The 14546-nt window shown below is 40.1% G+C and overlaps 1 protein-coding gene across 31 annotated transcripts in view; it reads left to right on the top strand.

Moving 5' to 3' along the window:
* The window catches only part of ABI1 (abl interactor 1), a gene marked incomplete at both ends in the record, with an annotated part of 82121 nt that extends 69217 nt beyond the window's left edge, over positions 1-12904 (top strand). For 7 of the 31 annotated variants that reach the window (XM_080716956.1, XM_080716958.1, XM_080716952.1 and 4 more), the window contains 4 exons: positions 2867-3043; positions 6065-6151; positions 10579-10764; positions 12729-12904. In XM_080716956.1, the coding sequence (XP_080573082.1) occupies positions 2867-3043; positions 6065-6151; positions 10579-10764; positions 12729-12904 (626 nt within the window). The remainder of the gene's footprint in view (positions 1-2866; positions 3044-6064; positions 6152-10578; positions 10765-12728) is intronic. The other 24 variants (XM_080716964.1, XM_080716961.1, XM_080716962.1 and 21 more) reach the window with 6 other exon arrangements.
* Positions 12905-14546: the final 1642 nt, after the last annotated feature.

Here is a 14546-nt window from a genome sequence, read left to right as displayed (position 1 = left end):
ATATAGGGCTGGGGCTGTAGCTCAAAGGTAGAATGCTTGTGGGTTCAGTCCTCAGTACCACCACCAAACAAATCCCAAAGCAGCACAGTTCAGAACTTGGTTTTGGCCGGGCGTGGTGGGCACGCTTGTCATCCCCGCGCTTGGGAGGCGGAGACAGGAGGATCGCGCAGGTTCGAAGCCAGCCGCGCCGCGCTGGCGTAAGAGACCCTGTTTCAAAAATATAAAAAATAGGTCTGGTAGTGTAGCCCGGAGGTAGAAGGGCTTCCAGGAACCCCAGTGCCACCAAAAAAATAAAGAACTTGGTTTTGAATCAAGCAGTTGGTTTTGAATCACCAAGAAAAAATAACTTAGAGCTAGGCGTGGTGGCGCACGCTTGTAATCCCAGCCTTCAGAAGGCTGAGACTGGAGGATCGCGGTTCGTGGACAGCCTCAGCTACTTAGCGAGGCCCTCTGCAACTTAGACCCTGTTTCAAAAAAAAAAAAAGACTAAAAAAAATAGGGCAGGGGGTGTAGCTTAGAGGTAGAATGTCCCTGGGTTCCATCCCCAGACCTGCAAAAAAAAAAAAAAAAAAAAAAGAAAAAAAGAAAAGAAAAAATAACTTAAATATTTATATATTTTTTATACACATTAGAAAAATATAGAATTATTTTATAAAAATTTGTTACAAAGTACTAAAAGCTTACTTTTAGCTCTCTGGAAAACCTATATTCAAAATTACTCATACAAAAAGATTTTTAAGTAGACTATTATTTTAAAAATGTGTTTCTATAAGCTGGGCGTGGTGGTGCACGCTTGTAATCCCCGCGCTTGGGAGGCTGAGACGGGAGGATCACATAGGTTCGAAGCCAGCCTCAGCTACATAGTGAGGCTCTTAGTAACTTAGCAAGACCCTGTTTCCAAATAAAATATAAAATAGGTCTGGAAGTATAGCCCGGAGGTAGAAAAGCCCCTGGGTTCCATCCCCAGTACCACACACACACATACAAAAATGTGTTTCTGTTTAGAAAATGAGTACTTAGTAGTTGATCAAATAGTTAGTGACTACCTATGGGGTTCCAAATTGTTAAGTATCAGCTCTTTTATTCAATAAACAGCCTCTGCTCTATGTTTTTATCTAACACCTTATATATTGACCCCTTCATGAAGATACAGTAGGATGCTATTTACTTAAGCTGTCATTGTTCAGTGTGTGAGTGAGATAGGAGGATAATATTATCTTGAAATTAACTTTGGAAAGTAAACTTCAGAGTCCTTGGACCTTTTACATATTAAACTTTTGATATGTTGGTAAAGAATGATATTTAACTCCATTTTAAGTATCAATTGTACTTTGGTTTAAATACTAAAGTATAGGTAGGAGCATGAATTAATTTTTTAAAGCAGATTGCTTTGGGTATAGTTTGGGGAAAGCTTTCTAAGTATGTAGAATAGATTTTCTAAACAAAGCTACCTAAAAATGCTATATTTTAGAGTCTTGAATTTTTGCTAGTTTTGTTAGTTACAAAAATTTAAGCGCGGCTGGGAGTGGTAGTGCATGCTTGTAATCTAGTACTTGGGAGTCTGAGACAGGAGGATCGCAGGTTCATGGCCAGCCTCTGCTACTTAGTGGGCCCTCTGCAAGATAGAGAGACCTGGTTTCAAGTATTGGAGGTTCAGTGTCCCTGGATTCAATTCCCATTACTGCTTAAAAAAAAAAAATGCGAAAGGAAAAAGTATGTTAATCTTACACAGTAAATCTGACAAAACAGTGTGTTTTGAAAGTAGATATTTCTTCAAATGATTCTACTGTAATATGCATTCATACTATTATCTGTTAGTGGAGATAATAAAATATTACTAAATGTGTAAAATATGCTTAAGAATTTCAGTTTTATAGCCGGGTGTGGTGGCACACGCTTGTAATCCCTGCACTTGGGAGGCTGAGACAGGAGGATCGCACAGGTTCGAAGCCAGCCTCAGCTACTGAGTGAGGCTCTCAGCAACTTAGTGAGACCCTGTTTCCAAATAAAGTATAAAATAGGTCTGGGAGTATAGTCCAGAGGTAGAAAGCCCCTGAGTTCCACCCCCAGTAAACCCCCGCCCCCCCAAAAAAAAAGAATTTCAGTTTTATTATTTAATCTGGATTTAGCCAGGTAGGTTCTTATGGATCAAAATTCTGAAAAGTTTGGTGATGGAAAGGAAGAAGTTTGTAAAACACATGTGAGCGCATTCACATCTAAACACTGATGATTTATACTTCGCATTTTTTCATACTAGTTTTTTTGAGAAACATTTGATATACACAGGTATAAACGCCATCCTTCGGGGATGGGGATTGAGTGCAGGAGCCCCCAGAGGTACTAGGAGCCTCAGTGCTCAGGTTCCTGATTTATAATGATGTAGTGTTTGCACGTAGCCCACACATCCTCCTTTATTGTACTTGAGATCATCTCTAGACTGTCATCCCTGATGTAAATGCTTTGAATAATTGTTTTACTGCTTTGTTTAGGGAATAAGACAGTCTGTACATGCATGTTCAGTATGGGCAGTTTATTTCCCTGAGTATTTTCCATCTGAGATTGGTTGGGTCCCCAGATGTGGGTCCCAAGGGTGCAGAGAGCCAGCTGTATTCTCAAATGCACAAGAAATTTCTATCCAGGATTGTGCTTATTTGAAAGGTTTAAGAACATTGCATGTTTTGTAGCTTTTCATGCAGTAGCTATTTTTTCTTTTTAATTCAGAGGTAGAGTTATTTGACTTTCATCTCTGCTTTTCTGTGTGATTCGTGCTGTGGGTGCTTCTTAGCGAGAGTGCCATCTTTGTCCTGCCGTCTGAGGTGATTACAGTGCTCAAGTCTCTCTGGTTGCCTCTCACGATGCTTTTCAGCAGCCCCGGGCTCAGCTCCTGGCTCCCAGTACGGCACCATGACCAGGCAGATCTCTCGACACAACTCCACCACCTCCTCGACATCTTCTGGTGGATACAGACGAACTCCCTCCGTGACCGCTCAGTTTTCTGCTCAGCCTCATGTTAATGGAGGTCCACTTTATTCTCAGAATTCAAGTAAGCGTGTGCTCTGCAGGCACCCAGCAACAGTACAGCTCCTTTTGAAGGAAATTATGTGAATCTGTTGTTCTCGCCAGTGGTAGACAGTAGTTGAAATCATTCTATTTCATGTTTACTTTTGCTTTAGAATATTAGGCTTTGAATCCTACCATTTTCAGAGTAATTGCTTACCATTTCTCCAAAATTCAGGTTTATTGAGTATATTTAAGTGTATTTAAATTTAGTGCTTTAGTAGGGTATTTTTATGACTTCAATATAAATTAAAATTGAAAAAGCACCACTGAAATAAATAAACTTATTTTTATTGTCATGCTTGTGACAGTTCAGCAAAGGTCAAATCAAACACAGGCATTTCAAAACCTTCTTCAAAATAACAAAACTGCTGGCCGTCACTCTGAAGGCCATTAGCTTATACCAAAAGGAGTCAGAATCAACCCAAAACATTTGTGATGCCTGCTTAATTACCCTGGCTTTGAATAATACTAACAGTGGGAAGGATTTTCTTTTGATTTCTTTCTGTTCACTTCAAATCACACATCTCTGCACTAATTTGCAATTGATGTTTAAAGATGTTAAGATTATTCAGTAGTTTTAGTGTATGATGTTAGGAAGCTTGGCTGACTGAGGGTAGTCATACCCTCTTACGAAGTGTAGTGCAAGGGAGAAAAAAGCGAAACAACTCGGTGATTCCTGGCTTGAAGTTATTTTCAAGCCAGTTTTCAGGCGCTGACTGACACAGGTGTTCCCAAGTAGCTTTTGTGGCTACTTTCTAAAGCTGGATGCTGTAGCATTTTACCTAAAAACACTGTGTCAGCCAGGCCCAGTGACTCATGCCAGTCCTCCGGAGGCTGAGACAGGAGGATTACAGGTTTGAGGCCAGCCTCAGCAATTTAGCAAAACCCTGTTTGAAGATAATAAATAAAATAGGTCCGGGGGTGTAGCTCAGAAGTAGAATGCTTCTGGGTTCAATCCCCAGGGCTACTTAAAAAAAAATCCCCTAAAGAACCCCACTGTGAGTACTTACATAAGAGATTGGTTTAAGTTCTTTTAATTTATCTATCATACATGATCTAAACATTTATTTTAGAGGTAGGCAAAAGTTCTCTTACTTGTTTTAATTTTAGAGTTAAAAAATTGGTTTATAGCAAAAACTCTTAAAAGCTGAAAATCACTTTAGCAGAATTATCAAAATTCAAAGATAATCCCAAATGTATACAATCTCCCCACTAAAGTTTTTGTTCTGGCTGCTAAGAAATATTAAACTTTATCAACTAAATTTTACCTCACATTTTTCCTGGTCTCCTTTTGGTATCGTAAGGTAGCATATGTTTGAATATTTGAGTATTCCACAGATTAAATAGTTCACCTCACTAGTTTTCTCAACTTTTTTTATATTTTGCATTTTTTAGATCCCATCTTTATATTTGCTATTTTTCTCTTCTCCACTTGACACTTAATTTACTCTGAAAATAAGGATTTTATTTCACCCAAAACATCATTGTATAATTTTATTTTAGCAATAGTTGAATGAGTTGTTTTTGAACAGGACACTTTCATTCGTAAATGTCCACATTCTTTTGAACATTAGAAAGCAAATTTGACCTCAGATTTTAAACACACTATTATGTTTTGTGTAATATCCTTCAATATGAGTTACTGTTGGTGTTGAAGTTTTTAGTGTTTTGGTTGTGCATATTTCCCTGTTGTCTACATGTGATGCTAATGATTAGTATTTTCAGAGCATAGCTTTTCTTTTCCTTACGTATTAACCAGCATGGCTAGTCACCAAGGGTTGTTTCTAAAAATAATTTTTTTTAGGTTTTTGGTAGCATTTTTAAAAACCAAGACCTCTAACCTTTCATTTATTTCACAGCTTTCAGTATACAGAGGGTCAGAATGAAAGAGAATGAATAAGAGTGTCTGAGAGAACTGGATGTTGTTTTTTGCTATACAGTGAATATTAATACACAAGATGGCTTTGTTGCCTCTTTGAACTCTGAGCCGCTCTCAAATTCTTAATGCTTGCCAACAAAACATTAGATTGGAGCAGCCTTCCAGAGCCGAGCCCCGGGGGCCGCCAGGAGGGGGCGCTGCCGGCGCTCCTGTGGCGTCCCCGACTCACCTGCGGCACCTCTGCTGTCTTCTTAGAATGAGACAAAGCAGGAGACATGCGTGTTTCTATACGTTGGCTGCTCCCACGAGCACTTGGCATCCATCTCCTATAAATTAAGTCGCTGCTTGAAAGAAATTTGAGCATGTTTCAAGGCAGCCAACAGTGTGTAAGAAGTTAACTTAAAGCAGACTGTCACATTTAACACACTGGTTGCCTTTTTAGAACTGTGATAATAAAGTCACTCAACATATCTCATTCCCTGAAGTCTTGAATGATTAATATGTACAAGGAACACTTATTCCCTAGTAAATTTAGGATTATTATCCTTAAAAATAAAATTGCCAAATTAAGCAAATAATCATGACCTTGTTTTACCAACAAAAGCTTTCCCTGGAGAATTGTCTGAAAACTTAGATATGTAATAAAAAACTGTCTTTAAAGGAAACCTATGATTACGATACTTATATATGCAGTTAAGAGCCATTATATAATATATATTTGTTTTATTTATTGGGTTCTAATTGATAGCATTACCTTAAAGCTAGACAAACCAGTTAGTTATAGAATCATAGCAAAAATAACCCAGAAACCTCTACAGGTATTTTGTTACTAGTTGATAAGATTTTTCTTAGAATTTGAAAATGTCATTGCACTGCAGTGAGTGCACGGCACGAGTATCAGCTTGTGCTTGTTCTCTTATCCACCGAGCCAGCTGGCTCAGCACAGCTTGGCCTCGGGTTTGTGGGGCCTGAGCAGAGGGTCTGCAGTTTCGTTTTGTTTTTGTTTGTCGTTCCATTTTGCGCGCTGTCTTGGCATACTTCTGTTGTGGTCCTTGTAACTGACTTCTGCTTTTTGTTTGTTTTCTTTCCTTGATCCGTTTCACTCCCCACTGTGTCGTTGTGCAGTTTCTGTTGCTCCACCTCCTCCCCCCATGCCTCAGTTGACTCCACAGATCCCTCTCACAGGCTTCGTGGCCAGGGTGCAGGAAAACAGTAAGTGTGGCAAACCAGGCTCTCGCAGCCTAGAGGCTGTCTCCTCAGCGCATGCATGGCTGGCAAGTCGCCGTGGTCTTACTTTATTGAGAAGCTGATCTTACCTGGAAAACGGTGCAGAGATGTTATCAAAACTGAAGAGCACGGTCTTCAGTTTTTTCTCCTGTGTGCATGATTCCTGACCCGTATAAAATTCAAAACTGCACTTTTCAAAGTATTTACACGATCTAACACATGAGATGTGATCTTTTTAAATTAAGGAAGGAGTAGTCAGACACAAAAGTGCAAGTTGTATGTAGTGGGGATCTCCTGATAGTTATTAGAATTGGAAAAGTTTATGTTCTAAAAAATTCATCAAGATTTATTATGAAGTTAAATTCATTAGAAAATTGGGACAGATTTTTCCTTTAGTTATAAAACATCTCAAAAGAAACATGTAACCTCAGATCTTTATACATACATTGAAAATTTTGTAGATAAATTTGAACCTACATGTAACATTCATTGTTAAGAGTGAATCCTCAAATGAGTAGACTGCCTCCTGCCGTCTCTTCCAGGCGAGTGACTGCGGGCGCAGAAGCCGCTTTGTTGGCTACACGCAGGCCAGGAGGAGTCTCCTGGGCATGCGAACCTGTCATCATTTTTAGGTTTTCTTTGAAAGGATCAAGTTTAATGGGTTTTTTTTTTGTTCATGAATGTGGTACTAGGGTCATTGAACCCGGGGTCATTCTGCCTCTGAGCTATGGGGTACCCTTATAGCCCTATTTTATATTTTAGTTGCAAACAGGGTCTCACTCAGGTTGCCGAGGCTGGCTTTGAACCTATGGCCCTTCTGTCTCAGCCTCCCAAGTCCTGGGATTACAGGTGTGCGCCACCACGTCTGGCTTGGGCTTAATGGCTCCTGAGAGTTGTTTTTGATATATGGCTTACTTTTTTAAGGTTCCAGAAGATGTGCACTTCCAACTACATGATCGCAGTGAATATTACACAGCAATATGGAAAATAACCTGTATCGCTGAATTATGTCAGAAAAGCTGTTGAAGTTAATATGGCAAAGTGGTCTCGTTCTCATTTACCCCATTTGGGACTGTCCTGAAAATAAACTTGAGGATGGTTTGAAGAGCGGGTGACGCACTCGGCGGCCGCTCTCCCGCCCCGCGGTGCGGTGTCTGCCCCGCCCTTCCATGCAGATGCAGCTCATTTAAGTGCCAGGCTCAGAAGAGATGACAGCTTGAGCCAAAGCCCCTTCCTTCAAGAAATGTATGATCTGGTGGGCGTCTTCAAAGACATGGCTGCAGAATGGCAGGTTTCTACATGTAACCCATCTTTACTATTAGCTTTTGTATGAAAACTGTATTCAAACATCTCAAAGTAGGTTTTTTTTTTTTTTTTTTGTGGTACTGGGGTTTCTGGAAGCCCTTCTACCTCCGGGCTACACTCCCAGACCTATTTTTATATATTTTTTAAATTTGGAAACAGGGTCTTTTAAGCCAGCGAGGCTGGCTTTGAACCTGCACGATCCTCCTGTCTCCGCTCCCAAGTGCGGGGATTACAAGCGTGCGCCACCACACCCGGAGGTTTTTTGTTTTGATTTTTTTAAAGTGAGCGAGTGAAGGTGAATTCCTGGCCCTTCATGCTTCAGCAGCTTAGTAATAGCCTTGCTGAGTTTAAAAAGTAGGTCAGTTCAGCTTTTTGAACTGCTATCTCACTAAAAGTTATTAGAAAATAATTCAAAATAACCACAATGAACAATTGTGTAGATCCAGAGTTCATTGATTGGTTTTTTGGTAACTTTCTAGAAATAGAAATCTAGTATTGATGAATATTATTCTAAGTATGCATGGTCTTTATGCTACAGTGGCCACTGCTCCAGCTCTTCATTCTTCTCACCAAACAAGTGAACTTGAGTTGCTAAGTCATTCTTCTTGTGACACAGATTTCCCAAGTGTATTTGCCATCTAGTTTTTAAAAGTAAGCTTAAGATACTGAGAATAAACTGTGTAGCAGCATTTTAAATGTGTTATGAAGTACAAACATTCTGTGTTCCTTTCTTAAATACCCAGTTTCTTTGGGACTTACAGTGGGTAATAAGGAGCAGCTGTAGCAGTTAACCTGTTTACCTGTTGATTGAAGGCATGAGCTCTAGCTGGCAGGGGAGCATGCGCCTGGAGCCCCAGTACTTGGGACGTTGACGCAGGAGGGTCTTGAGTTCAAGGCCACCCTGAGGCAGCTTACCAACTGTGTCTCAGAAAACAGAAGGCCTGGGGTAGAGCTCGGTGGTGGAGAACCCCGCTTTAGTCCCCAGTACCACATTAAGGAAATAACAGAAGGGGATGGGCGTGGTGGCTCATGCCTGTAATCTCCACCTGCCAGACCTAGACTAGAGGCTGTAGGCTCATGGCCACAACTTAATATAATAAGACCCCATTTAAAAATTAAAATAAAAGCCAGGTGTGGGGGCACACGCTGTAATCCCAGTACTTGGGAGGCTGAGATGGGAGGATCTCGGGTATATGGCCAGCCTCAGCTACTTAGTGAGACCTTTTTCAAAATAAAAACTAAAATGCGCTGGTGGTATAGCTCAGAAATAGAATGCCCCCGGGTTCAGTACCCAGTACTTCAAAAGGTGGGAAAATTAAAAACGATATGAGCTTCTAAGTCTGCAGTATATTTATATCTCTTTATAAAAATTAACATTAGAAAGTCTTTGAGTTAGATATGCATAATGCTAGATGAAATATTATACAGCAAATTATACTGACCAGATTCCTGCCATAATTTGAAGATAAGCCATTGTAGATTTAGCATTTCTACATAAAAGACAATTGAGAAGAGGCACTTTAATTGACAAGTTCCGCATAAATAAAAAGCAGAGGGAGCATAATTTGAATGTTAGGCAAATTGCAGTATGAGCCGGGGCTGCTGGTGTGAGGGGGGTTCACTCCGTCTCCCTCGCTTCAGTGTTAGGGAGCTCAGTGGGGAGGCCTGGGTGAGGATAAGACGTGTCCATACACAGGGCTGAAAGTGAATTACAGGGTAACTAGTAGAGCATCAGCACACAGGACTCGCTTTGTCAGCGGCCCTTTCCATCTTCACAGGGGTGAAATAGAAAGCACAGACTTGCTCTGTAGCAAAGTAGGGCTGCTGGCTGGGCATGGTGGCTCACACGTGTCCTCCCAGGACTTGGGAAGCTGAGGCCCGAGGATCACAGGTTTGTGGCCAGCTTTACCTACTTAGTGAGGCCCTCTGCAACCTTTCAAAATAAAAAATTGAAAAATCGGGCTAGGGTGTAGCTTGTAGGTAGGTAGAACGCTCCTGGATTCAATCCTAGTACAAAAAAAAAAAAAAAAAAAAAAACCCGAAAAGAAAAGGAAATAAAGAAGGGCTGTTATCTACAGATGTGTGTAAATCCAGACCTCTTAGGTTACATTTCCAGCACATCGTTCCAAGTCGGGCAGAGTCAACTTTAAAAGCGGAGGCGAGGTGCGCCCTGAGCTCCCCAAGCTGTAGCTGAGCGCGGGCGCGGCCGCTCAGCACAGCCAGGCTCACCCACCCACTGCCGCCGCACACCACGGCCACCTAAAATTTGAGGTGTGGATCATTTTTCCTGTTTTGTTTGATATAAGTTCCTTCCTGTTTCTTTTTTTTATTATTACATCTCCCTCAACACTTTCTGTTTAGATCGTACTTGTGCTTGTATTCGTAGGAAACTGAAGCTTCAGGGTCTGGCCCTTCCCTTAAATCCTGCTTGTGTTTTGTAAGCAATACTGCGAAACCTTAGCTTCCTTTCTACATTAACAAATGATTATGAATATGAGCATCTTTTAAAACAATGTAATATTCTTCTAGTTGGGAATCATTTTTAGCTTAAGATTTTTCCTGTTAAAATTTAAATAATAGGAAATCTGCACAGAAGCAGTCCTGATACTACCAACATTACTTTTCTTTCTATCGAAACAGTAAGCAAATAAATAAAAATATGCCACTTGAGACTTAATTTCTAGGGCACTAAAGCTATTAAAATCCAAAATCAGGGGCATGAATAAATACAACAAAAAGTTATGAAACCACTAATGGAATGTCACAGCATTTATCGCAGTTTAAATGATAGATATGAAAGGCAGCGAGGCTTGAAGAGTGACGTTTGTCTTGACCTGTGCCTTGGAGTCAGGACGCTTCTTTAATCTTTGTCAAGAGACCGGCTTAGCCCCTGCATTCCTTCTTGCTACACTTATTTTAGCTCCTCTTAATATTGCAAAATTATTCTTAAGAGCAATGTAAGCTTTAACCCACCAAGCTTTTATTTCTAATCATTGCATGCTTTATGATAGTGCATGCTGTGTACCAATTAGAGCTTTCTTAAGTCCCATTAATTTATAGATTTGCTTAGAAGAGTCGATTCCAGGTAACCATCCCAATCTTTCTAGTTGCTGATAGCCCCACGCCACCGCCGCCGCCGCCTCCAGATGACATCCCCATGTTTGACGACTCTCCGCCGCCCCCACCGCCCCCTCCAGTGGACTACGACGACGAGGAGGCTGCAGTCGTTCAGTACAACGACCCGTATGCAGACGGAGATCCTGCCTGGGCCCCCAAGAATTACATCGAGAAAGGTACCGTCACGTGGGGTTGAGTGAAGGACAGTAGCCTGGCTACAGAATCGTACTTCCTTTTTCTTTCTTTACTTTTTGTGTACTGGAGATGGAACCAGGGCACTCTACCTCAGAGCCACACCCCCGGTCCTATTTTATTTCTTACTTTGAAATGGATCTCACTGCATTGCAGAGTTGTGGGGCTGGCCATGAGTCTGTGATGCTCTTGTCTCAAGTGATACAAGTGTGTGTTGCCACGCCCAGCCAGAAGTTTAGGTCTTTATATAAAAAAGACCTTGTTCAGGGTTTCTCAGCTTGAACTGCCTTACCAACCAAGATGATATACTTTGTATTATTTCCCAATATAAAAGGAGGATTCATTCTTTATATTTTAGTTAAGATTGTTTCATTTTGGTACTAGGGACGGACTCCAGCGTGCTTTACCATTGAACTGCGTGTCCAGCCCCCACAACCGCCTTATCCGGGAGACAGAGTTTTGCCGAGTTGCCGAGGCTGGGTTTGAACCTGCAGCCCTACTTCAAGGGTCCTGAGTTGCTGGCCAGATGTACCTTTTTAAACTGCATACGCTTCTCGCTGCAGACACACTGGCCTATTTGCATCTTATACCTGACACAAGGGACAAAGGAGCCGATTGACTTACTGAAGTCATGTATACTTAATAAGATGAGAAGAGCGTTTTAAACCACACGTGGTGCACTTGCCTGTAATCCTAGTACTTGCGAGGCTGAGACAGGAGGTTCAAGACCAGCCTCATCAATTTAGTGAGGTTCCACAGCAACTTAGTGAGACCCTGTTTCAAAATAAAAAAAGTAAAATAGGGCTGGAGATGTATAGGGCAGAGGCAACATGCCCCTGGATTCAGTCTCTAGTACCAAAAGAAAAAAATTTAAAAATTTCTCTTAATTAAAACATATTTTTAATATCTAAATATTTCTTTTAAATATATAAACATATCTTTTAATATCTAGATCTTTCATGTCTAAATGTTTAAAGATATGTTGGTACTATCAGGAGAAAAAGTTTCAGTGAAGATTTTCAGTTAGATGTCTTAAAAGAGAAAATAAATCACAAGGATTTTATTTCATGAACTCAAGTCTAAAGTCCCAAAGGTGGACTAAGGAAATGTTTAAATTCATAAGCCAGTAGTATGGAAAACTAGTACTTTAAAATTTTTCCTTTTCTACAACATTGTTTGCAAAGAAAGAATGTTTTTAACTGAATAATTGGAAAGGAAGAATATTTTCAACTCTGAATAACAGATACTACAGAATTTCAAAACCTTTAAATTGTAATTAATGGGTTTTTAAAGCCTTTGCCACCTAAAGTCCTCTTCATCTTTAAAGTAATTAAATAATAGTTTTTAAAAAGTCTAGGTAGCCCCCATAAATGAGATTTAACCTCTCAATAAAATTGCTGGATTTCAAATTAGATTGCTTGGGTTGTTAACCTGGTTTGCTGAATGATTTTGCAACTTTGCCCAATAATTATTTTGAAAGATAGTGTTTTTCATATGGTAGGCACTTAGTAGGTATTTGGATGGGTACACCGAAATCCTTAATAAATCCTAATATTCAGAGGTCATAAGAGATGGATAAAACCTGTTGAATTTTTTTTTTAACTTACTTTTGGTACTGGGGCATTCTACTACCAAGGTATACTCCCAGCCCTTTTTATTTTTTATTTTGCCGAGGCTGGCCTCGAACCTGTGATCCTCCTAGGTCTCAGGATTCCAGGCATGCATCGCCACACCTGGCTAATCACTCACTATGGCCCCAAGATCCAGCCGTTGATTTAGGTACTTGGCTGGCCACTGACCTACCCATCCCAACACAGAGCAACGTGAAGAATCTTCATAAAAATAGAGGTTTTGCTGCACTGTCGATTTAACTGGCATTGCATTTTAAGATTGAAGTACATGCCGGCGACCGTGCGCTCATAAGGTTTTCCCATTGCCTTCACCATAGTTGTTGCAATATACGACTACACGAAAGACAAAGACGACGAGCTGTCGTTCATGGAGGGCGCCATCATCTACGTCATAAAGAAGAACGACGACGGCTGGTATGAAGGGGTCTGCAATCGAGTGACTGGTCTCTTCCCCGGGAACTACGTCGAGTCCATCATGCACTATACCGATTAATTTTTGCGCTTTTAAAGTAGGTTCTTACTGTTAGTCATACTGTGGGACTCTTACGGTTAACAGGATTGTCTTAATGTTTTAAAATGTGCCCGTGTTTTCAGGACATGCTGTTTTATTGGTATATCTGAATGTCTACCTATGAGCATAAATCTGGAGGCAGTGTGTACAAGAGGCTGTCCATAACTGATTATGCTGAGTACTTAACATCGCTAGCTTTGTGACCAGCTTCAGTATCCTGGGGAAGTGGGAATAGTGTTTAACAAATCACGAATCAGATCTCGTACCATTACGTGTTTCAGTGCAGCATGGTTACTAACCCTGTGTCAGACTAATATTAACATCAGAAAATTTAAATGCTGGTGCTGGTCATACTTTTTGTTTAGATTCTCTCATTTAAAAAAAATACCGTTTGTTTAAAAGCATGCATAAAGATTTATGTATTGACATGTACTTAAAAGTTCAGAGGCTTCCAATCTGTAGTACTTACCCGGAGTGCTCACACTAGGTGAGTCTCCTACGGTTTACATGTGAAACTAAACAAAAAGGATTATCTGCAATGTTATAATTTGTACCTAAGTTTTTAAATGAGTGAGTTTGCATTATAAATTTTTTCCATTCACGAATACATAAGTGAACCAAAGGTTTTTGTCCTTTCCTTCACTGGTTTGCTTTAACAAAATACAAAAACTGATTTATTGCAAAATTATGGTTCTATTTTCTCATATTAACTTGGAAAAAATTTTAGCCTTATCTCCATCTGTCCCAAGAACAATGTGATGAATTTTTACAGATTTAAAATCTGAAGTGGTTATTTACAAGTCGATCTACTGAATTTTTTTAAAAGTAACTTTTGAAGCTAAGAAAATGTGTCAAGATGCGCACATTCCTGAGGACTGCCATAGTAGTCTTGGTTTTGCAGTGGACCGTGGAGTACACTGGCTCAGTGAAAGGAAATTATAAGTATCTTTTACATATCGTCAAAGTGGATGCAGTTAATTTGTGAATAGGCACTATTTAATCCAATACCTGGCACTAGGAACGTAAGATTTTAAAATAAAATAATTGGGAGATGGCGGGTCATGTATTAATCGGTGAGCAGAGATACTTAACCAACAGACTTGTATTGTCTTTTGACTTAATTGAAATGCAACACGTGCACTTTGTGTATCTCCTCTTATTTGAGGGAGGGCAGAGGGATACTTTCTCTTCTTATCTTGTGCATAATTCTGTTTGCTTAGGATATTAAAGTAGAGCACTCAAGTGTGGGTTTCTGTGTATTGAGGATTTATTTGGATGTCAAAGTACAGCTTTGTACTGGACATTAGACTTCTGCCGGCATAGTGAGTGGTGGGACCAGTGCAACACACTTCTGAAAATTAAAGACCATCATTGCTACCAAATCCATGACTGTCTGATGTGCATTTTGCCTTTATTAACCTTGAACGAGGTGTCATTGGTGATCAGCTGGCTCGCTTCCACTTCTCCTGTTTTAAGTGGAATGTTCTCTTGATTTGTATATAACCTGTCGTCTAAATTTATGTACAGTCTTTTATAATAAACCATTCTCCTATATGAAATTTTGGATACTGTTAAAATACAACTACTGTGGACTTAAGTGCAGACTTTGGTTTTCTGACCTCTA

This window comes from Muscardinus avellanarius (assembly GCF_963383645.1).
Source record: "Muscardinus avellanarius genome assembly, chromosome: 20".
In the NCBI taxonomy this organism is placed as follows: Eukaryota; Metazoa; Chordata; class Mammalia; order Rodentia; family Gliridae; genus Muscardinus; species Muscardinus avellanarius.
This window is presented reverse-complemented; position numbering and strand designations above follow the sequence as displayed.